Below are 26,498 nucleotides of genomic sequence, written 5' to 3' on the forward strand. Positions count from 1 at the left end.
CCTACCGGCGTCTGGTAGCCTAGCAACAGTAGCAGGGCCGTTAGGCGGCCTGGACCTGTAGCCGGAATGGAGACCGAAGTGTCAGATGCGAGTGACAGCCAGCTTCTGGACCAGGACCTGTATGATACTGACAGCTACGACGTCCCAGACCCGGGGCTGCTCAAGGAAAGGAATGGTGAGGGGGCCCGGCCTCGCCCACGCCCCCATGACAGCAGGCACGCCTCCCTCAGGCCTCCTTCCACCACGCCCCCATGACAGCAGGCACACCTCCCTCAGGCCTCCTTCCACCGCCGCCCCGCCGCAGCCCTGGGCAGTCCCTTGACCCGGCCGGTCCCCCCCGGGAGGTGCCCGCAGCCTAGAGCCAGAGCTCCGAGACCACTCTGACAGCGCTCCCCCTGCTGACCCGCAGACTTGTTTCCGGAGCCAGTCCCACCGCTTTTTACCAGCAGCTCGCGGCAGCAGAACATGACCCCGCGTGCCCGCGCCCACCAGCTGTGGCTGCTCCTCCGTGCAGGCCTCCGAGACTTCGTGGAAAAGGTGGGGCTTGCCTGTGGCCCTGCCTCTTCCTCTAGGCGTGCCTAGCACCCCCCACCTCTTCTCCTAGGCATGCCTAGCACCCCCACCTCTTCCCCTAGGCGTGCCTAGCACCTCCCCCACCTCTTTCCCTAGGTGTGCCTAGCACTCCCCACCTCTTCCCCTAGGTGTGCCTAGCACCTCCCACCTCTTCCTCTAGGTGTGCCTAGCACCCCCCACCTCTTCCCCTAGGCGTGCCTAGCACCCTCCACCTCTTCCCCTAGGTGTGCCTAGCACCCCCCACCTCTTCCCCTAGGTATGCCTAGCACCCCCCTGCCTGGGGCCCCCACCTCTTCCCCTAAGTGTGCTTAGCACCCCCCACCTCTTCCCCTAGGCGTGCCTAGTAACCCCCCCACCTCTTCCCCTAGGCGTGCCTAGCACCCCCCTGCCTGGGGCCCCCACCTCTTCCCCTAAGTGTGCTTAGCACCCCCCACCTCTTCCCCTAGGCATGCCTAGTAACCCCCCACCTCTTCCCCTAGGTGTGCCTAGCACCCCCCACCACTTCCCCTAGGTGTGCCTAGCACCCCCCACCTCTTCCCCTAGGCGGGTGCCCTGCCTAGCACCCTGAGGCTCCGCTAGGCAGGCACACTACCTCTCCAGCTCCCCACCCCATCCCATCATTGACCACAGGTCTGCCCCTCCTGGCCCACAGGAAAAGAGAGCCGAGCTGTGCGTGGCACGCTTGACCCATGGGCTAGAGCTGCTGCGCCACCTGAAAGTGGCAGCCGGGCTGTGCTGGGTGGCACAGGATCCAGTGGGCAGACGCTTCGTGGTGCTGGATGGTGCCGGCTATCTCCACCTGCACAGAGAGGATGGCTGGGCTTATGAGAAGCTACAGGCCCCAGCCGTGCTCACTGGGCTGGTGGCTGTGCCTGGCCCCCTGGGTGCTGTGAGCCGCTTCGTGGGCTGGGGCCCGGAGGGGCTGGCCATACTAAGGCCTGACTTCAGCCTACTGTGGCTGAGCAAGCCAGTGGTGGGCGGGATGCCGGACCACCAGCCCATCTGCTGCCTGCCAGTGCCCAGCCTGGGGCTGTTGCTAGTGGCATTGGCAGGTGGCAGCCTGGCGCTCTGGAAATTCCGTTCAGGGGGTCGCCGCCTGGTGCTGTGGGGCTCACCTCTGCGGCTGCCACCAAGCTCTGCAGGTACACTCACCCATTTGGTTCTGGGGCCCCTGTCTTCCCACCAAGTCCCATGCTGTTTTGCGGCCTATGGCTCTGCCGTGCTCATCTTTGATCTGCACACCTGGGCCCTCGTAGACGTCCGCCGGGACCTGCACAAAATGTGAGGGAGGGACCTAGGGATGGGGAAAGGACAGTGCATGGGAGGGGTGGGGGGGTGCGGCGGAGGTGAGTCCGGGAGGGTGAGCAGCCGGTGGCAGGGGCCCGGTCCTGTCACATGGAGGTGCTGGGGCTGCAGGGGCCTCGTCTTCCCCTTCAGCACTATCTTGGACTTGGCCTACTGCCTCGAGGTAGACGCCGTGGTGACAGCCTCTCGGGACAGCACGGTGAAGGTGTGGGAGACCGACTGGCGGCTCCGGATGGTGTTCATGGGCCACACAGGTGTGCCATCCCACCGCAGCCCCTGGGGCCCGCCTGTGTCCACCCCGGGCTGCCCGGACATCCGACCCAGTGCCCGGCTGCACCCAGCGACCGTTCCCTCCCACAGGCCCCGTGACGGCCGTGGCTGTGCTCCCCAACTCGTCCCTGGTGCTGTCCGCCTCGCAGGACGGGACGCTGCGCACATGGGACCTGCAGGCAGCGGCCCAGGTGGGCGAGGTGGCGCTGAGCGGCTGGGCCCGAGACGCGGCGGCGGCGCGCGTGGACCGCCTGCTGGCGCCCGCGTGCCCAGGCTGCCCGGTGCTGTCGTTGAGCGCGCGCGGCGTGGCCTTGTGGCGCCCCCGCGAGCTGTACGCCCCGCTGGCGCGGCTGTCGGCGCCGGTGCTGCTCCTGCAGGTGGCGCCCGAGCTGCCCGCCGCCCCGCGCGCCCTGCTGCCCACGCGCCTCGTGTGCGCCTGCTCTGACGGCTCGGTCCACCTGCTGGCGGCGGCCACGGGGCGCTCGGTGAGCGCGCTGCTGCTGGGGGCTTCCAAGCCCGCAGCCGCGCTGCTCTACTGCCTGCCCCGTGAGGCGCTGTGGCTGCTGACGCGCGCCGGCCACCTGCTGTGCGCCACTGCCGCGCGCCGCCCCATGCGCGTGCTGCTCCGGCTGCGCCCCCCGCCTGCCCCCGCGCCGCGGCCCTGCTGCCTGCACCTGTACAGCCACCTCGCCGACCCGCGCAGCGCCCTCGCCGCCTGGGAGGCCGTGCGCCGCCGCGGCGGGGAGCTGCCCCCCGGCCACCTGGCCGGCGCCTGGGACGACAAGAACCGGTGGGCGCTGGGGCCGGCGAGGGGGGGAGGGGTGGCAGGGCCCGCGCCAACGCTCTGATGTCGCGCTAGGTACCTGCCCGTGGTGGGCCACACGGACGGCACTCTGTCCGTCCTTGAGTGGCGCCACGCGAAGACCGTCTTCCAAACGGCGGCACACAGCCCGGGCCCGGTCACCGCCATTGCGTCCACCTGGAACAGCATCGTGTCCTCGGGTCCATACCTCCCCTTGCCCCGCGGCAGGCCTGGGACCCCTCCGTCCCCGCACAGGGCCCAGCCCCGGCTCCTGCCCCCACAGGCGGCGACCTGACCGTGAAGATGTGGCGCGTCTACCCGTACGCTGAGGAGAGCCTGAGCCTGCTGCGGACCTTTTCCTGCTGGCACCCGGTGGTGGTGCTCTGTGCGCTGGGGAAGCGGGTCACTGTGGGCTTTGAGGACCCTGACACTGCCACCTACGGCTTGGTGCAGTTCGGCCTGAGCAACAGCCCCCGCTGTGATCACCGGCCCCAGGACGACCCCACGGACCACATAACTGGTGAGCGGGCGGGCAAGAGCGAAGCCCAAGCCACCGTGTGGCCCTGGTCCCTGACCCCAAGCCTTGGTCCCTCAGGCCTGTGCTGCTGCCCCACGCTCAAGCTGTATGCCTCTTCCAGCCTGGACTGCACCGTCCGCATCTGGACGGCGGAGAACCGCCTGCTGCGGTGGGCTGGGGCTGGGAGGGCGGAGGGCGGGGTGGGGGCCTGTGGGCTACCGGCTGGGGTCTCCTACCTCCACCCCCACCAGAGCCTGGTGGCTTGGGGGCGGGGTTGTCCCTGTCCTGGCTTCCTGCTTGGTAGAGCGGGCCAGACCCTTACCCTGCATGCCTCCAGGCTCCTGCAGCTGGACAGCCCCCCTCAGGCCCTGGCCTTCTGCAGCAACAGTGGGGACCTGGTGTTGGCTCTGGGTTCCCGACTCTGCCTGGTGTCTCATAGGCTCTACTTGCCCACATCCTACCTGGTCAAGGTATGCAGGAAGCCCAGGACACGCAGGAGGCCGCTGCTGTGGGCAGATAAGCCCCCGAGGCCAGGGCTATGCATGCCTTTCTCCCATTCAGAAGCTGTGCCAGAATGTCCCTGAGGTGGTGGATGACCCTCCGCTGCCCCTGACCAGCCAAGAGTCGCTAACCTCAGCCCAGCTGCAGAGGCTCGCCAAGCTGCATGGGGCGGCCAGTCTTAGGTGTGCCCGCAGGCCCCGCAGAGCAGTCCTGGAGGCCCCTGCCCGACTCCCTGAGTCAGGGCCTGGCCGTGCGGCCCCAGAGCTCCTGGGCTGCATGGGCCACCCCAAGCCTATCCTAGCCCTGCCATCCCTCTTCCTGGATGCTGGCTGTGCCCTGCCAGAGGCCTGGCCACCCCCACCCCCAGGTCTTTGTCCCAGCATCCGCCCCATCCCGCCGCTGATGACGCTGGTGTCCCACCTCTACCTGTCCCTGTCTGCAGCACAGACTTGTCTTTCATCCATCACCAGACGGGAACACCTCAGCAACCAGTGTTGGAGGAGGTGGGGTGGGTCCCGACCCCATCACCACCCCAAAGTCCCAACCCGCACCCTGCACCCTGCCCGGGCCCAGGCCACTCCCTTTCAGTCCTTGGGATAGGTCTGGGATCCCTGTGGTTGGGAGGCAGATGGCAAGACCGAAGGAGGACTGAGCTGACCCTTGACCCTTGGCCCTGACCCCAGGATTTGGAAGCCCTAGTTACTCGGGATCAAGACCTTCAGCAGCTGAGACTGGGGCTGGTGGTCCCGGCAGCCCATCCCCCACCTTCCTGGCAACAGCAGCAGGAGGCCTTTGACAACTACCTGCGCCTGGTCTATGGCCCGGGCTTGCTGGTAAGTGTGAAGCCTCCCCCAGCCGCCCTTCGCCTGGGGCCTCCGAGGCTACCTGTCTCCCCTGCATCCCTCCCAGGGCGTGCCTTCTGGAAGGGAGTCCCAGCAGGAGAGCACTGTGACCCTCATAGTGGAGAGAGAGACCTGGGACGTGTGCACCTTGCCCAGAGCTGCCAGCAGTGTTCGTCAGGCAGGGGTCTGTGCCGAAGCCCCAACAGTGCCAGCAGCCCACTCCCTACAGGACCCGGGAGCCGTGGGCCAGCACCTTGCCCACCCTCCCCGAGTCCCTATGCCCACCCCACACACACACCGAGGAGTGCACAGCAGGGCATCCCAGGTAAGGCCTCCCACCCCTCCCACCTCTACCTTGACCCTGTGACCCTACTGCCACCCTGTGACTCCTCATCCCTCATCCCAGCTGCTGGTCCACTCCTCCCTGAGCAGTAGCCTGGGCCTCAGTCTGGACCTGCAGCTGCAGCTGGAGCGGCTCCCCGGAGAGAAGCGTGTGGGCCCGGGCCCACCGACCCCCAACCTTCAGCACAGGGTGAGGGGGGCTGCTGCCTACCCCAGAGCAGGGCTGCAGGGGCACTGAGGGTCCATGCTTGGCTCTGAGCCCCTCTCCCGTCCCCAGGTTCCCCTCTTTTCAAAGAGGCGGCCCAGGGAGCTTCTTTCCAACCTCCGAGGCTTCTTTCCTGCCGCCATTGAACATTACGAGGTGAGAGTCCCTTGCTCTTCCCAGAGGCACCTCTCTCGTGCAGAGGCAACTTTCTTATGCACCCTGTCTTCCCTTTGTTGCTAATCTTGTGCTCGAGTCTGACTTGAGAGCCATGCCTGGGGATCCCTGGGTGGCTCTGCGGTATAGTGCCTGCCTTCAGCCCAGGGTGTGGTCCTGGAGTCCTGGAATCAAGTCCCACATCAGGCTCCTGTGTGGAGCCTGCTTCTCTCTGCCTATGTCTCTGCCTCTCTGTCTCTGTGTCTTTCATGAATAAATAAATAAAATCTAAAAAAAAAAAAGAGAGAGAGAGAGCCATGCCTGCATGCTGCCCTCCACCCACCTCCTGGCCAGCCCGGTTGTGGTGCTGCTGTTCTCTGTGGGCCCTGACTCCTGGCTCTCTGGCAACCAGCTGCCAGAGGGCCAGAGATTCCCAGAGAAGACACCGGGCAAAGCCAGAGCCTCTGCCAGCTGATTCTGCCCGCACACCTCCTTCCCGGTTAAAGTGCTGGGTGGGTCCTGTATGGACTTTGTCTGGAAGACCAGAGTCCTCTCCCTTTAGAGGAGCAAAGTCCATAGATGTTGGCTTTGCAACTCGCCACCTTCCCCACCTATCCCACCCTAGATACCCAGGGGGGCCACACTCTGGCCCTGTCACCTGCCTGGGTGGGTACTGATCCTTCCCGTAGCTGTGCCATCGACCCAAACCCGCAGCACCCCCTCCGAGCTCTTCCCACTGACCCCCTTCATTGCTACAGACAGCTCTGTTCCAGGTCTGGGGGCCTGGTCCCTGGAGAGCATGTGGGGGTGTCAGCGCTCCCCAGCTTCTCAGTCGTCACAGCTGCCATCTCACTGACTACTCTTCTGCTTGGTTTCTTTCCAAAGGTCCTCTTTGCCTGTTTGTGTGTTTGGGGGTGTCAGCTGAGAAAAGAGGCAGAACTGAAATGAAATGAAAGCATTTATTTGGGGTCTTAGAATTCCAATTCGGGGAGCAGAGATTTGGTAGCAATCCAAACCGAATCCTACTGAGGAGTAAAAGCCAGGGGACTTTATTATTTTTTTTAAGATTTTATTTATTTATTCATGAGAAACAGAGAGAGAGAGACAGAGACACAGGCAGAGGGAGAAGCAGGCCCCAGAGGGAGAAGCAGGCCCCATGCAGGGGGCTGGATGTGGGACTCCATCCAGGGTCTCCAGGATCACGCCCCGGGCTGAAGATGGCGCTAAACTGCTGAGCCACCTGGGCTGCCTAGCGAGGAGACTTTATCAGCAAATTGCAGGAGCACTAAGAGACTTACACAGTTGTTCTCCAAAAGCTAGGATTGGAAGAATTCCAATTACATTGTACACTCCGCTGGTTTTCTGAGTACTTTAGTTTGTTTACAGGAAAATAGCTTTGTCGAGTGTCCACTTTTTGTTTTTTTTAGGATCTTATTTTTTTTTAAGATTTTATTTATTTATCATAGAGAGAGAGAGGGAGAGAGAGAGAGGCAGAGACGCAGGCAGAGGGAGGAGCAGGCTCTATGCAACAAGCCAGATGTGGGACTCGATCCCGGGTCTCCAGGATCACCCCCCAGGCTGCAGGCGGCGCTAAACTGCTGCGCCACCGGGGCTGCCCTAGGATCTTATTTTTAAGCAATCTCTACACCCGACGTGGGGCTGGAACCCACAACCCTGGGATAAAGAGTCACAGGCTTCGGGACTGAGCCCCCTGGGGGCTCTGCAGAGTGTGCACTTTATTCTGGTCAAAGATGCAGGGCAGCAGTCCTGTGTTCAGTGTGGCCGGTTCCATATGATTCCTCTTTCAAAAACAGGATAGAGTTTTAGTTCCCAAACCGTCTATAATGTTCAGAGGTTTTACCCAAGTTCGCGTGGACAGGGGGTGTGAGGCCAGTTGAGCTGCCCGAGACCTGGCTGGCAGCCGGGGCTTGTGCTGGGGGTGCCAGGTGCCCCCTGAGGTGGGGGTCAGCTCGGCCTGTCAGCCGGCCCCCCCCGTGTTTCCCTCCCCCAGAACCTGCAGACGCCCATCCGCTTCCCCGGCAGCGTGCCCAACTCCGTGGTCCTGCAGCACATGTGGCTTCCCGGGGAGGTCAGCGGCCTCGGGGCCCTCGCCCAGATCTCCAGCCGAGGCAGACACAAGGCAAGGGGGTGCGGGGGTCCCCGCCCTGGGGCTCTGAAGGCAGGGGCCTGAGTTCCCCGCAGCGTGCCAGCCCGGCGGCCACCTGTGCCCTCCGCTGCGCAGGTGAGGAGGAGCCTGGATGACGTGTGGCTGCCGCGGCGCATCAGGCGGCGCCAAGCCAGGTATCACCAGAAGCTGATCCAGTGGTTGGGGGAAGAGGAGGAGGAGGAGGAGGAGGAGGAGGAGGAGGAGGAGGAGGAGGAGGAGGAGGAGCGGAATCTGGACTGGGCCTCAGATTACCTGAGCGCAGAGGAGCAGCTCTTGGAGTTGGAGGAGCTGGAGGCGCAGGTAGGCGCGGGCGGGGGCGGGGCAGCGGTGGGCGGGGCGGGGCTGTGCGGGGAGAGGTCTGCAGCTGCCCCCCCCCCCCCGCCGCCCCCGCACGCCCCGGAGAACCTGGTCCTGCAGCTCAGGCAGCGCGCGGGCGCCAGGACCGACGCCAGCTCTCGCCGCCTCTCGTACCCCTATGGGCGCTCGCTCTGGAAACAGCGCTACGGGCATCTGCCCAGGTTCCTGCATTTCTTCATCGTCCAGAACTGGTTCAAAAAGCTGTTCCCCATCTTCACCCTGGAGGTTCGGGGGCTCGGGCGTCGGGGAGGCCCAGGCTGGTGGGGGCGGTGGGGCGTGCAGGGCGCAGGGCGTCAGCACGCGGTGCCCGCAGGCCTACCCTGAGGTGGGCACGGTGGAGGGCCTGGCCTCGCTGTTCACCGACCTGCTGTGCGAGGCGTCCTGGGCCGACTGCGTGCACATCCTGCGAGCGCTGCTGAGGCTGCTGCCCAACGTGAGCAGGGACCTTCGGGACCGGCTGCAGGACGTCCTCGTGCGCCTGCTCAACCTGGACCGGCCCCCCAGCCTGGAGGTGCGCCGCTGCCCCGCCCACCGGGCCGCCCCGGGGCCTCGCGCTGCCCATTGCCCACGCTTTGCTCGGCTGTGCTCAGGACCCCACGCAGAAGCAGTTCGTGATGCTGGCGCTGCAGCTGCTCCTGGCCTGCTCCCTGGAGTCCCGCGAAGTGGTGCTGGAGCTCATGTCCTACTTCCTGTACTCGCCGGTCTCCTGCCGGTGAGTCTTGCTCCCGGCTAGTTCTCCCGCCAGTGGGGGAAGGGGTGGGGGAAGGCGTCTGGAGCAGCTCCCCTCACCTGTTCCAGGCCCGAGCTCAAGAAGCTGCTGGACGGGCTGGGCCTGCAGGACCCACAGGGCTTCCTGTTCAAGGAGATGATGACCTGGGTCCAGGGCCCCGACGCTGACTCCAAGGCTGCCCTGCGCAAACGCTGCTGCCAGAAGCTGGAGGAAATGATCCACTGGCTGCAGGTCCTGGTGGGCAGGGGTGGGGCAGGCCACTTGTGAGGGAGCCTTCTGTCTTTCCCCCAGCCCCTGGGCTTTCCCCTAGTGCTTGAGGGGGTGGGGAGGGGGATCCAGGTGAGGCGGCCAGCACTTGCCTTGCTCAGCCCCAGACCCTCATTGGTCCACTTATGTCCCCCAACCCTCCATCTTTGGGGATCTTCCTGCCCCTCCCCAGGAAGGAGTCTGCAGCCAGGTCTCAAGGCTGGGGGCCACCAGTGCCTCTTGACGGAGGGGAGCCTCTGCCTTGGGCTTGGGGGGCGATGTCGACTGGCTGCTTCCCCCCACAGATGGAGTCCTTGCAGCCTTCTGTAGCCAAGTTGTCAGAGATGCTGCCCAGGGTCTGTGAGCCCTCAGCACCCGCACCTTCTCCCAAGGAGGTGCTGTCACAGGTCTCTGTGCTCTCCTGGTCACCTCACGAGTCAGTGATGCCCTCGGTCCCTTCCTGGGCCCCCTCACTAGTGGTCTCACCTGGGAAGCTGGACTTGGCCACCCTGGAGTCCCCAGCCAAGAAGGTGCTTTCACCGATGCACTTCACACCGACCAGGCGCATGCTGTCCGAGACCCTGCTGCACTTCTCCCTCTCTGAGGGCCGCTTGAGCTCCTCAGTGCCCACCACGCTTCGGGAAGAGCCACTGCCGCTGGAGCAGACGGACTGGTCACGGTCACAGATGCTGGACCTGGGCCCCATCGATGCGCTGAACTTCTTCTGTGAGCAGCAGCGGGTCCGGCAGCAGCGCTTCCTGCAGGAGGAGCGGCAGGGCCTGCACCCCAGCCCAAGCCCGTTGGTTCCCAACACAGTACTGCCTCAGCCCCTGGACTGCTGGTAAGGGGGCCCTCACACTGGGACAGGGCCTGTGGGGGGCAGCATAGGGGCTGGCCGGACCACACCTACCTCCTTATCTCTGCAGGCACTACCCCATCCTCCGGCTTCAGGAAGCCAAGCTCCAGGGGGCTCCAATGAGACTGAGGGGTGAGTGGGGGACAGGGGTTGAAATGCACAGCACCATCTACCTCCACCCTAGCTGGGGTCCCAGTGGGGACTGACCCCACCCTGAAGTCACACTGTCCTGCTGGCCCACAGGCTGGATGCGGTCCCAGCTCTGGGTGGCCCGTACCCTCAATGCCTCCATCCGGATGCTGAAGCTGCCACTGCCGAGGGTGGAACTTCAGCCTTTCCCCCCCAACTGGCCCAGGCCTGCCCGTCCGCTGCCCCCACTGCTCCTGCAACCCGCTTTGCAGCGTTATTTTCTGCCAGATGATATGAACCCTGACAGCTACAGTTGACCAGGCCGGTGGCCCAGTCTCTTCCTCCCCTTGGCATGGAGTCGGGATGTGGCTCTCCAGCCAGCTATTCTTTTCTGGAAATAAAGTTCAGAGGTTATGGCCAGAAAACTGGATGCCACCTTTATCTTTAGGGGCTGCAAGTGTGAGCAGGACAGTCTTGGTGGTGTGATGGATCTGCCAGTGGCCACCTGGAAGGCAGGAACTGGGGGCACGGTGGAATGTGGTGTGGTCGGCCCTTGGCAGAGCAGCATTCCTGGTGGGTGGGTCTGTCTGCCAGGAGAGAGGCCCATCACGTGGGCACATCTCGGCTCAGGCACTCAGCCTGTATTTATTAGTAAGTTACTGGGGTCAAGATAGTGGGGACTCATGGGCCAGTGAGTGGCCAGGCACAGAGGGGATGAGAGAGTCTAGATGGCTCTGTGTGTGTGTGTGTGTGTGTGTGTGCACGCGTGTACGTGTGTGTGTTGAGGGGGTGGGGGCCTGAGTTTGTTGGTGCTTTGCTACCCATGGCTAGAAGGGAGAAGAATTGATGAAGGAGTTGCATGTGCTTTTATCCAAGAAACAGCATCCTTTTGACCCTTGTATATAAAAATTGCCAGGAGACAGAACTTATATGTGAAGTACAAGATCTCAGAGGGCTTTGGCTTCCTTCTGAGCCATTAGGGCCTCCCAGGGCACTGGTCCCACAGCTTGTGGGGCACTTGGCCCATGTGTGCACTCGCTATTAGGTCTGCCTTCTTTTGTTTTGTTTTTTAAAGATTTATTTATTGGGCGCCTGGGTGGCTCAGCAGCTGAGCGTCTGCCTTTGGCCCAGGGCGTGACCCCAGGGTCCTGAGATTGAGTCCCACAGTGGGCTCCCCACAGGGAGCCTGCTTCTCCCTCTGCCTGTGTCTCTGCCTCTCTCTCTGTGTCTCTCATGAATCAATAAATAAAATCTTAAAAGAATATTTTTAATAAAAATTTATTTATTCATTTGAGGGAGACAGTGTGAATGAGCAGCGGGGAGGAGTAGAGGGAGACCATTCAAGCAGATGCCCCACTGAGCAGGACCGCAGCACCAGGCTCCATCTGACGACCCTGAGATCACCATCTGAGCCGAAACCAAGAGTCGGATGCTTGACCAACGGAACCCTCCCAGGGCCCCCTGGGTCTGCCTTGGTGAAGGGCTGTTCTAGCTTTTACATTCTCCTTTGGGGTCGTGGAGCAGCAATTTCTTACCTTTGAATGTTTTCAGCCTCTGACTTCAGAAGTTTTTTCTCAGTGTCTTTCTTTCTTTCTTTCTTTCTTTCTTTCTTTCTTTCTTTCTTTCTTTCTTTCTTTTTCTTATTTATTTATTTTTTTTCTCAGTGTCTTTCTAGATAAAATTTATCTCTCACACCTTCCCCACAACCCCAGAACTGTGCCTGGGCTCTTGTCATGGCGACTAGGGCAAGAATTGCCCAGTCTGGAGAACTAAAGACATGACATTTGTATAAAAGGGCCATGCCGCCTAAAGCAAGGACTGTGGGGTGCATCGTAGTCTGCTTCTTCTGGTATTTCATTCAAATTATAAAAAGCAATCAATTCTTGTAAAACTACCAACATGAGAGTGACGCCCAGCTGGCTCAGCCAGTGGAATGTGCAAATCTTCTCAGGGTTGTGAGTTCAAGCCCCATGTTGGGCATATAGCTTACTTTAAAAAATAAAGGTTAATTAAAAATAAAAATATATTAAAAATATCAACATGAGGGGTGCCTGGGTGCTCAGCGGTTGAGTGTCTGCCTTCGGCCCAGGGCATGATCCTGGAGTACTGGGATCGAGTCCCACATCGGGCTCCCTGCATGGAGCCTGCTTCTCCCTCTGCCTGTGTCTCTGCCTCTCTGTGTCTCTCATGAACAAATAAAATCTTTTAAAAATAATAATAAATAAAAATAAAAATATCAACATGAGAGTAGGGCAAGTTTAAACAAGTCAAAAACCCACTAATTATAAAGGGAAATATTAGTATATGTTTATTAATACATATTAATATAGTTAGTTTAAAATTAATCTATTAATCTATACCATTCAGAGAATAAAAAGGCCAGAGAGTGAGAGGAGATGTCTGTAATACATGTAACATGTAACATGATGAAGATGAAGTGGCATAGAACCAACTTGCTTTTTGGTGTCGTCGTCATAGCTACACAAGGTGTACCACTGACATTCCTAGAAGAGAGAAATTTATTGAGAAAGTAGATTAGAGACCCCTGAGTGGCTCAGCGGTTGAGCGTCTGCCTTCAGCTCAGGTCATGATCTCAGGGTCCTGGGATCGAGTCCCACATTGGGCTCCCTGCTCAGCGGGGAGCCTGCTTCTTCCTCTACCCTATAACCCAACCCTGGCTTATGCTCTCTCTGCCTCTCTCTCTCTCTCTCAAATAAATGAAATCTTTATTTTTATTTTTTTTTTAATTTTTATTTATTTATGATAGTCATACAGAGAGAGATAGAGGCAGAGACATAGGCAGAGGGAGAAGCAGGCTCCATGCACCGGGAGCCCAATGTGGGATTTGATCCTGAGTCTCGAGGATCGCACCCTGGGCCAAAGGCAGGCCCCAAACCGCTGCACCACCCAGGGATCCCTAAATGAAATCTTTAAAAAAGAATTTCAACAAATCAATAACTTTTAAAAATCACACAACGCAACAGAAAAAATGTACAAAAAGCTGGAATGGAATTTTCACTATAGAAGAAATCAGGATAGCAAACGCACACACGTATTCCCTTCACTTCCTAACAGTGTGGCGTTAAGGAGTTACCTGGCTCTCTGAGCCTTGGCTCCCCATGTATGAAATGGAGATGATGATGCTCAGAGGCTGCGCACTACTGTCATGAGTAAATGAACTTTTTTATCTAACACACTTAGGAAAATAATGCCTAGCACAGATGATGCAGATAGGAAAGCCAGACCCCATGGGCAGCCCCGGTGGCACAATGGTTTAGCGCAGCCTGCAGCCCAGGGTGTGATCCTGGAGACCCGGGATCGAGTCCCACATCAGGCTCCCTCCCTGCATGGAGCCTGCTTCTCCCTCTGCCTGTGTGTCTCTGCCTCTCTCTCTGTGTGTCTCTCATGAATAAATAAATAAAAATCTTTAAAAAAAAGAAAAAAAAGGGATCCCTGGGTGGCGCAGAGGTTTGGCGCCTGCCTTTGGCCCAGGGCGTGATCCTGGAGACCCGGGATCGAATCCCACATCGGGCTCCCGGTGCATGGAGCCTGCTTCTCCCTCTGCCTGTGTCTCTGCGCCTCTCTCTCTCTCTGTGACTATCATAAATAAATAAAAATTAAAAAAAAAAAAAAGCCAGACCCCTTCCTCGCATCATTTACAAAAGTAATGTTCAGATGATTTGAGGATTGCAATGTAGAAACTGAAACAATAAATATATTAGAGGTAATTTAGAAAAATATTCCCTTAGAATACTTAGAAGGAGGGATCCCTGGGTGGCGCAGCGGTTTAGCGCCTGCCTTTGGCCCAGGGCACGATCCTGGAGACCCGGGATCGAATCCCACGTCGGGCTCCCGGTGCATGGAGCCTGCTTCTCCCTCTGCCTATGTCTCTGCCTCTCTCTCTCTCTCTGTGTGTGACTATCATAAATAAATAAAAAATTTAAAAAAAAGAATACTTAGAAGGAAAAGAGACAAATTTGCAGATTAAAAAAAATTATAGCAAAAGATGCCATAAAATCAAGGACAAACTTCAAAGTGAATTGTATATTCAAATGTAAAGCTGAAAAATTTAGAAGCAAATATAAAAGATCTGGGATAGCAACTGAGGAAGCGTGTTCAGACTCAGACACGCCCAAGATGCCTTCTGTGAAGGAAATCAGAAAGTTGGACTTTATTGACTATTGTTTTTTGTTTTTTTAAGATTTTATTTATTTATTCATGAGAGACTCACAGAGAGGCAGAGACAAGATGCGGGGAGCCCAATGTGAGACTCGATCCCAGGTGCCCGGGATCATGACCTAAGCCAAAAGCAGACGTTCACCTGCTGAGCCACCCAGGTGTTGGTGCCCCAAGTCTGTCAAATTTTAAACTGCTCTGTCAAAGGCCATGTCAGCAGGCTGGAAAGACAAGCCATGACCAGGAGAAAATGCTTGCACGTGGCCTGTCCACAGAGAACATCTAGCTGGAAAGAAAAAAAAAAAAAAAAACAGCTTCCAAAATTAACTTAGAAGCCAAACAATCCCACTAGAAAATGGGTGAAAGAAAAGAAAGAAAACGGGTAAAAGAAGCAAACATTTCAGCAAAGACGAAATGTTCCTCATCCCCAGCAATTAGAGGAACACAAATGAAGAACACCTAAAATAAAAAAAGCTGACATCGCCAAAGCTGGTGAGGATTCGAGCAACCGGGTCTCCACATGCTGCTTGCGGGAATGCCAACTGGTCCAGACACTCGCAAACCATTTGGCGGTTTCTGGAGAACAAAACATGCCAGCACTAGGACGCAGCGGTCCCAGGCATTTACCCCAGAGAAATGAAGATTGATGCCCACACAGAAGCCTGTACACTAAGGCTTTATGGCCGCTTTACTCGTCACAGCCCCAAACTGAAAATGACATGGAGGTGCTTGGGCAGGCGGACGCGCCCGCGAGCTCTGTAGCAGCAGGATGAAGTGGTTGACACGGCGACAACCTCCAGAGGTCGTAGGCTGCGTGATTCCACTTCCGTCACACTCGTGAAATGACAAGCACGGAGAGGAAGCACAGGCCCGTGGGTGCGGGGGGGAGGCCGGGAGCACAACAGCAGGACACCGTGGGGAGGGCCCTGCTCCCTATTTCTATGGCGGCACTGAGAGCAGAGGGGGAGGTTCATGCTGAAAGGTTACGGGTTCCGTTGGGTGATGAAAACCTTCTGGAAACACATGGTGGTGATGGTTGCACAGACCACGAGTGTAATTAATGCTACTAACTGTACACTTAAAAATGTTTAGGGGCACCTTGGCTGGCTCAGTTGGTGAAGCATACGACTAGATCTTGGGGTCGTGCGTTCAAGCCCCACCTTGGTCATAGAGCCTACTTTATTTATTTTTTTTTAGGGGTCCCTGGGTGGCGCAGCGGTTTGGCGCCTGCCTTTGGCCCAGGGCGCGATCCTGGAGACCCGGGATCGAATCCCAAGTCAGGCTCCCGGTGCATGGAGCCTGCTTCTCCCTCTGCCTGTGTCTCTGCCTCTCTCTCTCTCTCTCTCTCTCTCTCTGTGACTATCATAAAAAAAAAAAAAAAAAAAATTATTTATTTTTTTTAAAGATTTATTTATTTATGATAGACATAGAGAGAGAGAGAGGCAGAGACACAGGCAGAGGGAGAAGCAGGCTCCACGCTGGGAGCCCAACACGGGACTCGATCCTGGGACTCCAAGATCGCGCCCTGGGCCAAAGGTAGGCGCGAAACCGCTGAGCCACCCAGGGATCCCCATAGAGCCTACTTTAAAAAAATGGTTTAAATGGCCAATTTTGTTATATGCATTTTACTACCATTTAAAAAAATTAATAATATACCAAAACCCATCGAATTTAAATGGATGATTTGTATGGTATATGGATTACATCTCAATAAAGCTATTTTACAAAATGGACAGGAGGGGCACCTGGGTAGCTCAAGTTGAGCGTCTGACTCTTGGTTTAGGTTTGGTCATGATCTCGCAGTAGTTGGATTGAGGCCTGTGTTGGGTTCCTGGCTGGGCATGGAGTTGGCTTCAGATTCTCTCTCCCTCTCCTCCCCCTTCTCCTCCACCCCACCCTTTTCTCCACGTATGCACACCCTCTCTCAAATAAGTAAAATACTTTTTAAAAGAATAAATAATACACAGGAGTGTCCTTCAAGGGCCTTCCACCGGCCAAATTCTGGATCACAGTAATGAGAGTATTCTATTTCTTTTAATAAAGGAAGACTCCGTGAGGGGTGCCTGGCTGGCTCAGTTGGAAGTGAGTGCGATTCTTGATTTTGGGGTGAGTTCAAGCCCCACACTGGGTGTGAGGATTAAATAAATTTACTTTAAAAACATTAATAGGGGCAGCCTGGGTGGCTCAGTGGTTTAGCGCCACCTTTGGCCCAGGGCGTGATCCTGGAGTCCTGGGTTCGAGCCCTACATGGGGCTCCCTGCATGTAGCCTGCTTCTCCCTCTGCCTGTGTCTCTGTCTCTGTCTCTCTCTCTCTCTGTCTCTCATGAATAAATAAATAAAGTCTTTAAAAAGAACATTAATAATAATAGTTTTAAAAAGACCCCATGAGGGGCAGCCCCGGTGGCGCAGTGGTTTAGCGCCACCTGCAGCCCAGGGCGTGATCTGGAGACCCTGGATCAAGTCCCACGTCAGGCTCTCTGCATGGAGCCTGCTTCTCCCTCTGCCTCTCTCGCTCTCTCTCTGCATCTCTATGAATAAACAAATAAAATCTTAAAAAAAAAAAAAAAAAAAGACCCCATGAGTCTTCATTGACATAATAAATGAACAAAATAGGGCAGCCCGGGTGGCTCAGCAGTTTAGCGCTACCTTCAGCCCAGGGTGTGATCCTGGAGACCCGGGATTGAGTCCCACGTCGGGTTCCCTGCATGGAGCCTGCTTCTCCCTCTGCCTGTGTCTCTGCTTCTCCCTCTCTCTCTCTCTCTCTCTCTCTGTCTCATGAATAAATAAAATCTTAAAATAAAAAATGAATAAAATAGGTAAAGAAAAAGCTTTTTCCTTTACAGTAAACAAAAACTACATACAAAAACTAGTGAGTGAAAGGTGGATGAGGAACGGACTATTTACATAGTCTCAAAGTATTTCCCCATAAAACATTTACTAAATACAAAGAATAAGAGTAACCTATCAGTAAAGAATGCTGGACAATTCACCTTAATTAAGTAATCAAACATCTCCTATGTGGGGGCAAACTAGTATCTTGCCATCTGATGGGACTCAACACAAAGAGCTCGGTCTCACTTCCATGGTATTCCTTTTTTTTTTTTTTTAAGATTTATTTATTTGTGAGAGAGAGCAAAAGCGTGTGCCCATGCGAGGGGGAGGGGCAGAGGGAGAAGCAGACTCCCCAGTGATCATGGAGCCCAACACGGGGCTTGATCCCAGGACCCAGGGATCATGATCTGAGCCGAAGGCAGACGCTTGACTGACTGAGCCACCCAGGCGCCACCCTCCATGGTATTCCTACCAAAAATATATGACCTGAGTCTCATCATGAGGCAGCCAGACAAATGCAAGTTGAGCAACAAAAGAGCTGATTGGTGCTCTGCAAGTGTCAAGGGCATGAAAGTCAAAGACTAAAGAGTAGTCCCCAGTAGAAGGAGACTGAAAACAAGTGACCACACCCTTTGCTAAAAGGTCATTATTGGGATAACTGGGAAATTTGAGGTGTCTGGGTCAAGGGTACATGGAAGTCCTTTCTACAACTCTTGTAACTTTATTAAATTACTTCCAAAAATTTTGTATCTTTTAATATATCTTGGGAATATTTAAGGCTCCCTACCTGGTGATTACACTAAATGATTCCTTGAATCAGTCAGAGCAAGTGCTTGCCGGTTTGCCTCTGGACACCAGTGGGCTCTGAAGGTACACATTTTGTCTCAGTCAGATGGACCCCCCAGATGCACCAGATGACAACAATTACCTAGTTTATCCATAATTTTCTGATTCCATTTCTTGAGAAATCTTTGACTCTTATGGGCAGGATCTGTGTGTCAGAGCATGTGGTTTCCTTGGAGAGATGGGCATTTCCTTGGACTTATCTACCCTCTCCCTCAATTTCAAGTGAGTGGCTTTCACATATGGCTAAGTTGGGACTGAAGCTATGAAGTGCCTATGGATCTTACCTGGGGACAAATCCCAGCTCTTGGATCTTTTTACCCGCTGACTTCAGGGGCATGCAGTTCCCTGTTGGTGGCTCTCCTGGGCCTCACTGTCCCTATAGGCTTTGTCCTAGCCCTTAGAGTGAAAGAAAAAGAATATCAACCTACTAAGCAGCCTATAACCTATGTAGAAGGACATAAACCATGAAGCAAGGAATAGGTGAGGGGAAGCTTGTATTAGAAAACAACGTTTCAGGGATCCCTGGGTGGCGCAGCGGTTTGGCGCCTGCCTTTGGCCCAGGGCGCGATCCTGGAGACCCGGGATCGAATCCCACATCAGGCTCCCGGTGCATGGAGCCTGCTTCTCCCTCTGCCTGTGTCTCTGCCTCTCTCTCTCTCTCTGTATGACTATCATAAAAAAAAAAAAAAAAAAAAAAGTTTAAAAAAAAGAAAACAACGTTTCAAACCAATGACCTCAGCCTTTACCTTAAAAAACTAGGAAAAAGAACAGCAGGTGACACTACTACAGATGCTACAGACATTAGAAGGATAAGGGAATAGCATGAACAACTTTATGCCAATGAATTTGACACTTTTGATGAGCCAATTCCTTGAAAAACACAAACTACCAAAAGTTACTCAAGAAGTGACACCCTGGGGCACCTGGGTGGCTCAGTTGGTGAAGTGTCTGCCTTCGGCTCAGGTCACCCAGGACTGAGCTGTCCCAGGTGACCTTGTGGGGGGGGTGCGTGGGGTCCCTGCTCAGTGCTTCTCCTTCTCCCTCTGCTGCTCCCCCTGCTTCTGCTCACTCTCTCTCTGGCTCACTCTCAAAATCTTTTTTTTTTTTTTTTAAGATTTTTAAAATTTGGGATCCCTGGGTGGCGCAGCGGTTTAGCGCCTGCCTTTGGCCCAGGGCGCGATCCTGGAGACCCGGGATCGAATCCCACGTCAGGCTCCCGGTGCATGGAGCCTGCTTCTCCCTCTGCCTATGTCTCTGCCTCTCTCTCTCTCTCTCTCTCTCTGTGACTATCATAAATAAATAAAAATTTTAAAAAAAGATTTTAAAAATTTATTTATCCACGAGAGACAGAGAGAGAGAGAGGCAGAGACAAAGACAGAGGGAGAAGCAGGCTCCCAGCAGGGCGCCCCATGTGAGACTCAATGCAGGGACCACAGGATCACGCCCTGAACTCAGCCACTGAGCCACCCAGGCGTCCCCAACTCAAATCTTTAAAAAATACATTGAAAAAAGAAAGTGATTTTTTTTTTTTTTTAAAGAGAAGAAAGCGGGCAGCCCGGATAGCTCAGTGGTTTAGCGCCACCTTCAGCCTAGGGCGTGATCCTGGAGTCCCGGGATCCAGTCCCATGTCGGGCTCCCTGCATGGAGCCTGCTGCTCCCTCTGCCTGGGTCTCTGCCTCTCTCTCTGGGTCTCTCATGAATAAGTAAATAAAATCTTAATAAGAAAATTTAGCAAACTTAATACGACGATACATGAAAATGAAAGTAGTACAACCAGATGGAGATGATGCGGAAACACAGGCCTAACATTAGAAGGTCAAAAGAAAAAAAAAGAAAAAAAAAAGGTCAAAGTAATTGATCCTAAGTCTCCCGGCGACAGGAGGTCGCTGCCTGCCCCAAGGGCCCGGTCACACCCGAGGGGCCGGCCCGCGCCCCTCCCCCGGCGGGGCGCGGCACCCAGTCCACAATGCCCCGGGCCTCGGCGTGGCCCCGCCCCCGCGCAGGCCCCGCCCCCGCGCAAGTCGGCGGCCTCTGATTGGCGCTGCGGCTTCCGCTGCCGGGGCGGGTCCTCGGTCCGCGTGGGGGCGGTGGGGCAGCGGGGTCCGGGGCGCGGACCAGCATGGGGGAGGCCCGGGGGGGCGCGGGCGCGGGCGCGTCGGGGGGCGGGCTGTCTCCCTCAGCGCCGCGGATGCCGGAGGCCGGCGCGGAGGCGGAGGTGGCGACGCTGCTGCCCTTCCTGGCGCCCGGGGCCCGGGCGGACCTGCGGGCCGAGGCGGTGCGGCACGTGCTGGCGCTGACGGGCTCCGGGCCCGGGCGGGCGCTGCTGGCCGGCCAGGCGCTGCTGCTGCGGGCGCTGGTGGAGCTGGCGGCGGCCCCGGCCCCGGCCCCCGCCCGCGACGCCGCTCGCGCGCTCGTCAACCTGGCCGCGGAGCCTGGGCTGCACGAGCCGCTGCTGGAGGCTGAGCCCGCGCTGCCCGCCCGCCTGCTCGGCCGCGCCCTGGACCCAGAGTGGCCCTGGGCGGAGGAGGCGGCCGCCGTGCTCGCCAACCTCAGCCGCGAGCCGGCGCCGTGTGCCGCGCTGATGGCCGCGCTGGCGGCCGCGGGGCCGGGGGGCTCGGGCCTGGAGCGGCTGGTACGCGCGCTCTGCACGCCCGGCTACAACGCCCGGGCGCCCCTGCACTACCTGGGGCCGGTGCTCTCCAACCTCAGCCAGCGCCCCGCCGCGCGGGCCTTCCTGCTGGACCCCGACAGGTGAAGCCCGGGGCCCTCGGGGAGGGGGCGGGAGCGAGCGGGAGCGGGATGGCGCTGAGCGGTCCCTCCCTGCAGGTGCGTGGTCCAGCGGCTGCTGCCCCTCACCCAGTTCCCAGACTCCTCGGTGCGCAGGGGCGGGGTGGTGGGGACCCTGCGAAACTGCTGCTTCGAGCATCGTGAGTGCGGGTGAGGGTGGGGGTGTTGCGGTGGGAGGGGCTGGGGCAGAGGGACGGCTCTGGGGCCCCCTCTAGACTGGCACCCATTTCTGGTTTTCCTTCAGGACACCACGAGTGGTTACTTGGGCCCAAAGTGGACATTCTCCCCTTCTTGCTGCTGCCACTGGCTGGGCCTGAGGACTTCTCTGAGGAGGAGATGGAGCGTGAGTGGCTTGGGCCGAGCCTCAGGGTTGGCCCAGCAGGGGGGGTGCAGATGCACAGATCTGGCAGGACCCCTTCTGAAACTTTCCCGCTCGGAGACGCTGAGCTCAGGTGGGACTTACAAAGGCAGGGTCTGGCCTACCGGCCTGTGCAGGCAGCCAGTAACCCCTTCATACGCCTCCAGGGCTGCCTGTTGACCTGCAGTACCTGCCGCCAGACAAGCAGCGGGAGCCTGATGCTGACATTCGAAAGATGCTCATTGAGGCCATCATGCTGGTGAGCGGGGGTCCTGCAACGTTCATGCCACCCCGCAACATACCCACACGTACCTGAGGACACTGATACCTGGGTAACCTTTGTCTTCTCCCAGCTGACAGCCACAGTGTTTGGTCGGCAGCAGGTGAGGAACCAGGGAGCCTATCTGATCCTGCGTGAGCTGCACAGCTGGGAGCCAGAGCCCGACGTGCAGGTGGCTTGTGAGAAGCTCATTCAGGTGGGTGCAGGGTTTGTGGGGAAGGGAGGAGCATGTCTGCAGTGCCAGCCAGCTGCTCACCTGCCTCCCCTGCTGGCAGGTGCTCATTGGGGATGAGCCAGAGCAGGGCATGGATAACCTGCTGGAGGTACAGGTGCCTGAGGATGTGGAGCGGCAGCTGCAGCGGCTCGACCAGCAGGAGCAGGAGCAGCACAGCCGGAAGCACCCAGAGGAACTGGCCCCAGAGCCACAAGCACAGGGGGCAGCGCCCACCTGAGGCCCCTGCAGCCTACCGCCAGGTCTGGGTGCACCTTGCTGGCCCTCCTGTCCAGCCCTTCCTGCAGTCACCTGCAGGCCTCTGCGTCTCCCTGCTCAGAGCTCGCCCCGAGCTGAGCAGCATAGCTGCCCCTAGGCTCACGGTGAGGTCTCTAGGGCGAATGGCCAATAAACCTGGGCAAGGGTACCTTCTCGTACCCTGCTGCATCCAGCCACTCACGTTGCTCAGCGTGGCCCAGGTCGGCCAGAGCTAGCTACGCCCTCTCCCAGGTACCTCCAGGAACCAGCTCATGAGCCTAGACTGATAAATGGTGCCAGCCTGAGCACCCCCAAGGGCATGACAGAGGCCTGGGCGTCATGGGTGTCCAGGTGTAAGCAGGGCTGTTTGTTGCCGGTGCCACCCCGAATCTTCCCTTCAGGACTCCTCAGCTTGCCCTGCCCTGAGATCAGCCTCAAAGGACTGATCCCTTGAGACTTGCCCCTGCCTCAGCCTGTCCTGGGATCTCCTAGGGCTGTACCCCCGGTGTGTCCTTGGAGCGTTTGCTGGGGCCCATCTGCCTACATCTCTCCACCTTCCTGCTTGACCTGCGGTATTGCCCTCAGCCCCTTGCTAGTGTCTCCAGCTCTGGACTGAAGTGATGCCCCCCTGCCCTCCCTCCCCCAGCTCACACACACACACCCGCTGACTAGGCTCTATCTTTGGTCAGTTTCCTTGAGTTTCAGAGCCCATCGCTTGACAGAGTCTCCCTGAGGCACCTGTGGCCCTGCTCTTTGCCAAGCCTTTTCCTTCACCACCCTCTGCCCCCTCGGAGCCCCTCGTGTGGGGCCTTGTGTTCTGCAGCTGCCAAGCCAAGCCTGCTAGGCCGTCAGCACGGCCTCCCCGCGCCCTGCTCCTTTCCTGGTGCCATCTTTTGCACAAGACTCCTGAGTACTGGCCTCCGCAGGCCTTTGCTCTCTGGCACTGGTGTGCCGCCACCTGGCATCCTGAGTGTTTCCAGTGTCCTCTGCACATGTCCTCCATCGTGACACTGCCTCCAAAGCTGGAGGCCCATTCCAGTTCCTCCCAGTGAGGCTGGGCTTCATGGATACAAGCTCTCCCCTTCCTTCATGTACTCTCCATATATTTTTTTTTTTCTTGTCCTGATTAAAGCTCTGGCATGGAAGCATGTGGACTCGTGTTCTCCCTGGATGGGGGATGCAGCAGGCTCCCCATGGCTGGCTGCCCCTTCCTGCACTGAGACATCACACCCCTTCCATAAAATAAATGCTTTATCTGGCCTCGCCCGTGCCCATCCATCCTCAGTTAACCAGGTAATACCCAGGCGTGGTCCTGATGGCACACGTGGAGCTCGGCAAAAGTGCTACCAGGAGGCACCCACCCCCACACTGGCTGCCACCGTGCTCTGGAGCCCCAGCTGGGCAGACCCTGCACCTCTTGTTGGGACTGCGTCTGGGCGCTCGGGCATTGGGCCAGAAGCACTCTCGTGGTGAGGTCCCCTGTGCTGGGGACGCTGGAGTCGCTGGAGCAGCCTCGGAGGCTGTGAGTCTCTGCCAGGCTCCATGTGGTCAAGGGCTGCTGGCAGCTGGGACTTGGCTGGCTTCTCTGCAACCAACAGCCATGGCAGGTCAGGAGGGGCAGTGGGGGCCTACCACCTGCCTGCCCCCCTGGGGGCCCCACCGCACCTGGTGGTGAGCTGAGCATGGTGCAGAAGAGTGCGTGCGCAATGGGCAGCATCCAGCAGTGAGCAGCCACCTGCTGCAGGTCCAGGCGTGCCCACGGGCGTAGCTGCAGCAGACCCCGGATCAGGTCCTGGCATTCTGTGGGCAAGGGCTCACAGCTCTGGCCCCCCACTGCCGTCCTCTTGTGCAGGCCCATCACCGCCAACAGTGGTGGTGGTTGGGAGGAGTCCTCCCATTTAGTCTACCCAAACGCCGGGAGGGAGTCCATGCTTCACCAGTCAGGAGATGGAGGCACAGAGAGGGGAGATGGCCTGCCCAGAGCCGGCGTAGAGCTCAGCTCACGGGGGTGCTGCCTTTCCAGACACGGAGTCTGGGTCTGGGCCTCCCCCAGGCCAGCTGCCCTCTCACCTCTTGGCTGCAGTCACCTACCAGCCTGGGTTGGGAGTGGGGGGACAGGTCAGCTTCTATGCCACTGCCATGCCCCTCACTGCACAGGAGGACCTTTCTCTGGACCCAGGGCTCTTTTTTTTTTTTTAAAGACTTTATTTATTTGAGACAGAGCAGTCAGAGAGGCAGGGGGAGAAGCAGATGCCCCTCCCCGAGCAGGGAGCCCGATGGAGGTTCCATTCCAGGACCCCGGGGTCATGACCTGAGCTGAAGGCAGATACTCCACCGCAGAGCCCCCCAGGTACCCTTGGACCCAGGTCTCTTGCCCACTTCCCAGAGCCATGTCGGGACTTTGGAGGAAGGCAGGGTGTTCTCACTCACCTGGGGACATGCCTGGCCTGAAGGTGGGGCCCTGGCGCATCAGGTGCAGCATGCGGTGGGGCTGGCGCTCCTTGAAGGGCAGCTTCCCAGTGACCATGGCATAAAGGATGATGCCCCTGGGGGCACAGGCTCCTCAGGGCAGGCTCCTTATCTTGCCCTCCCACGGGGCCCGCCTCTGCTGGGGTGCCTGTGGGCGCCACTCACAGGCTCCACAGGTCGGCCTGCTCCCCGTTGTACTTCTTGCTCATGAGGATCTCAGGGGCTGTGTAGGCCACGGAGCCACAGAAGGTGCTCAGCAGCGAGTTCTTGAGGCCTGACCGGTTGGCGAAGCCAAAGTCTGCAGGGGGCACACAGGGGGGCACAGGCGGGCAGTAGGCCCCGTGAGGGGAGGGAGGGGAAGGAGAGCCTCGGGAGGGACGGCTGTGGGGTGTCTGCAAGCACAGGTGCAGGCAAGAGGGAGGTTGGGCCTCCCAGGAGGGTTGAAGGTCAAGCCAGGTCGGGGTGCGGAGGGTGTCGGGCGTCTGAAGCAGGCAGCTGCCCAGTCGATGAAGCGTCTGCTTTTGGCTGAGGTCATGATCTCGGGGTCCTGGGATGGGGTCCTGGCTCTGTGCTCAGCAGGGAGCCTGCTTCAGCATTGTCCCTCTGCCCGCCCCTGCCCCCCACCACTTGGCGCGCTCTCTCCAAAATATGTAAATAGATCTTTAAAACAATTAAAAACATTGTCTGAAGCAGGCCAGGGTCGAGGCTGGGGCCCGGGCCGGGACACCAGCTGAACACGGATGGGCGTCCTGAAGCAGGTGAAGGCTGGGGCGGGCGTCCGGGTGGCCTGGGGAGGAGGGCGGGCGCTGGGCCACGGGCTCACCGCTCAGCTTTAAGAGGCCTCGGTCATCCAGCAGGATATTCTCACACTTTAGATCCCTGCACAGGGAGGGGGAGGCGAGCTGGTCCCGGGCTCAGGCGGGCCCCTCGACACGAGTAGGGGGCAGGCTGGGCAGCAGCCTCACCGGTGCACGATGCCAGAGCTGTGGCAGTGGGCCACAGCGCTGACCAGCTGCCAGAACAGCCCGCGGGCCTCGTCCTCTTCCAGCCCCGGGCGGCAGCGGTGGTCGGACACTGAGTTGATGTGTTCCAGCAGGTCACCGCGGGCTGCCAACTCCAGCACCAAGTAGGAGCGCCGGCTGTTCTGGTAGGTCTCATAGAGTTGCACCTGCGGGACCCCCAGCTCCCTGCTGTCACCCAGGGAGGGGCTGTCCAGTGCATTGGATCAGGGCCTCAAGATGGGGCTGGGACCCAAGCAGGACGGTCCCTGGTGGGAAAGTGGGTGGGCCTGGTCAGCAGGAGATGCACAGGATGGGAATGGGCTGTTTGGGGTCTCCACCTACCACGTTCAGGTGCTTGTAGGTGGCATTGAGTGATGATATTTCACGGGGCAGGAACTTTTGGGAGAATTCCACGGGGGCCTCGGCAGTGGAGATAATCTTGATAGCCACCTGCAGGGATGGAGGGCGGCCCTTGTGTGCCAAGCACAGCCCCTGAAGGGGGACGTGGATGGCCCCGTGCCCTTGACGCACATTGCTCAACTTGACCGAGGCTGGGAAGCAGTGTGCTCCTGGGGCTATGCTGATCCTCCCCTCCCTTCCTGGCTCGGATAGGCTCAAGGGGTTCTGGAACTGGGAGTGGCCAGCTTGCGGGAGCCTTGAGGGGATACCATGCCAGGAAGAGCCAGAGCGGCAGGGGGGTGCCTCAGTGGGGGGAGGACAGGGCCACAGAGCCTGCTGTGGGCCACCCCCGGGGAGATGGGCCTGCCTCACCATGGCATGGCGCTTGCCCCGCAGGTCGGAGGCCAGCTTGGGGTTATGCCGCAGGCGCTCGTGTGTGGCGTAGGCCAGGTAGACTTTGGAGAAAGCCCCAGAGCCGATCTTCCTGGAAGACAGCAGGTAGCCGTTGTCCCTGCACTCGCGCACCTGCTCCATGAAGTTTAGCTGGTCCAGCTTTTGCCTGGCACGGCCCTTCATGGAGGCCAGGGCTCCCCGGAGGGGACAGGGTGGTCCAGCTCCCTGCAGAGCCTTGGCTAGGAGAACCGGTGAGACCTGACTTGGGTCAGAAGGGCTGGAGGAGTCTAGTGCGACCTGTGCCCCTTGGGGCTGGATCCCAGGACCCCAAATTTCTGAAGTCTTGCTGAGACTAGGACAGAGACAGGGGAATGACCAGGGCTGCAAGCCAATGCAGCCTGGACTGGTGGGGGGCAAGGCAGGCTCTGGGAAAGCAGGGGCAGATTCTAGAATGGAAGGTTCTAGAGCTGCCCTTGCATTGTGCCCTCAAAGG

The 26,498-nt window shown here is 58.3% G+C and overlaps 3 protein-coding genes and 1 long non-coding RNA gene across 11 annotated transcripts; 2 read left to right on the plus strand and 2 right to left on the minus strand.

Moving 5' to 3' along the window:
* The first annotated feature begins 40 nt into the window (after positions 1-40).
* WDR97 (WD repeat domain 97) lies at positions 41-12,034 on the plus strand. 7 transcript variants are annotated; one of them, XM_049093182.1, is made up of 24 exons: positions 41-175; positions 410-537; positions 1,226-1,854; positions 2,011-2,132; positions 2,239-2,938; positions 3,008-3,150; positions 3,234-3,470; positions 3,546-3,636; positions 3,805-3,937; positions 4,029-4,150; positions 4,411-4,471; positions 4,652-4,801; positions 4,878-5,135; positions 5,217-5,342; positions 5,430-5,513; positions 7,522-7,658; positions 7,761-7,977; positions 8,080-8,259; positions 8,348-8,545; positions 8,625-8,746; positions 8,833-8,995; positions 9,316-9,851; positions 9,937-9,998; positions 11,291-12,034. In XM_049093182.1, the coding sequence occupies exons 1-24, from the start codon at positions 67-69 to the stop codon at positions 11,305-11,307; spliced, it is 4,725 nt and encodes a 1,574-aa protein (XP_048949139.1). In that variant the 5' UTR covers positions 41-66; the 3' UTR covers positions 11,308-12,034. The 7 variants fall into 7 exon arrangements, with proteins under 7 accessions (XP_048949139.1, XP_048949140.1, XP_048949135.1 ...); XM_049093183.1 differs by having other exon boundaries at positions 11,299-12,034; XM_049093178.1 differs by lacking the exon at positions 11,291-12,034 and adding an exon at positions 10,110-10,420.
* LOC125752384 (uncharacterized) lies at positions 10,114-19,795 on the minus strand. Its single transcript, XR_007401807.1, has 2 exons — positions 18,134-19,795; positions 10,114-12,499 (listed from the first exon to the last, which is right to left on the minus strand). It is a non-coding gene; the product is annotated as an uncharacterized LOC125752384 (long non-coding RNA).
* Positions 19,796-19,944: 149 nt separating this feature from the next.
* HGH1 (HGH1 homolog) lies at positions 19,945-23,003 on the plus strand. The gene is made up of 6 exons (XM_025450775.3): positions 19,945-20,600; positions 20,676-20,776; positions 20,881-20,979; positions 21,162-21,253; positions 21,348-21,470; positions 21,550-23,003. Exons 1-6 carry the CDS (start codon positions 19,969-19,971, stop codon positions 21,724-21,726), a joined length of 1,224 nt encoding a protein of 407 aa, XP_025306560.1. The 5' UTR covers positions 19,945-19,968; the 3' UTR covers positions 21,727-23,003.
* Positions 22,977-26,485, minus strand: LOC112662199 (testis-specific serine/threonine-protein kinase 5-like). Of its 2 annotated transcripts, XM_025450777.3 has the most exons (8): positions 25,985-26,485; positions 25,556-25,663; positions 25,178-25,380; positions 25,036-25,091; positions 24,378-24,510; positions 24,174-24,289; positions 23,409-23,543; positions 22,977-23,328 (listed from the first exon to the last, which is right to left on the minus strand). In XM_025450777.3, the coding sequence occupies exons 1-8, from the start codon at positions 26,186-26,188 to the stop codon at positions 23,087-23,089; spliced, it is 1,197 nt and encodes a 398-aa protein (XP_025306562.3). In that variant the 5' UTR covers positions 26,189-26,485; the 3' UTR covers positions 22,977-23,086. The 2 variants fall into 2 exon arrangements, with proteins under 2 accessions (XP_025306562.3, XP_025306563.3); XM_025450778.3 differs by lacking the exon at positions 22,977-23,328 and having other exon boundaries at positions 23,415-23,838.
* Positions 26,486-26,498: the final 13 nt, after the last annotated feature.

Source organism: Canis lupus, chromosome 13 (assembly GCF_003254725.2).
Source record: "Canis lupus dingo isolate Sandy chromosome 13, ASM325472v2, whole genome shotgun sequence".
Lineage (NCBI taxonomy): Eukaryota > Metazoa > Chordata > Mammalia > Carnivora > Canidae > Canis > Canis lupus.

Coding starts and splice junctions, on each gene's coding strand:
- LOC112662199 (XM_025450777.3), bottom strand. CDS start 26,188: ATGAAGGGCCGTGCCAGGCAAAAGCTGGACCAGCTAAACTTCATGGAG. Junction 25,664..25,984: donor GGGGCAAGCGCCATGCCATG/GTGAGGCAGGCC, acceptor CCATCCCTGCAG/GTGGCTATCAAGATTATCTC. Junction 24,290..24,377: donor CAGGCCGACCTGTGGAGCCT/GTGAGTGGCGCC, acceptor CTGTGCCCCCAG/GGGCATCATCCTTTATGCCA.
- WDR97 (XM_049093178.1), top strand. CDS start 67: ATGGAGACCGAAGTGTCAGATGCGAGTGACAGCCAGCTTCTGGACCAG. Junction 3,471..3,545: donor CCCCACGGACCACATAACTG/GTGAGCGGGCGG, acceptor TTGGTCCCTCAG/GCCTGTGCTGCTGCCCCACG. Junction 9,999..10,109: donor GGCTCCAATGAGACTGAGGG/GTGAGTGGGGGA, acceptor GCTGGCCCACAG/GCTGGATGCGGTCCCAGCTC.
- HGH1 (XM_025450775.3), top strand. CDS start 19,969: ATGGGGGAGGCCCGGGGGGGCGCGGGCGCGGGCGCGTCGGGGGGCGGG. Junction 20,980..21,161: donor CTCTGAGGAGGAGATGGAGC/GTGAGTGGCTTG, acceptor ATACGCCTCCAG/GGCTGCCTGTTGACCTGCAG. Junction 21,254..21,347: donor TCATTGAGGCCATCATGCTG/GTGAGCGGGGGT, acceptor GTCTTCTCCCAG/CTGACAGCCACAGTGTTTGG.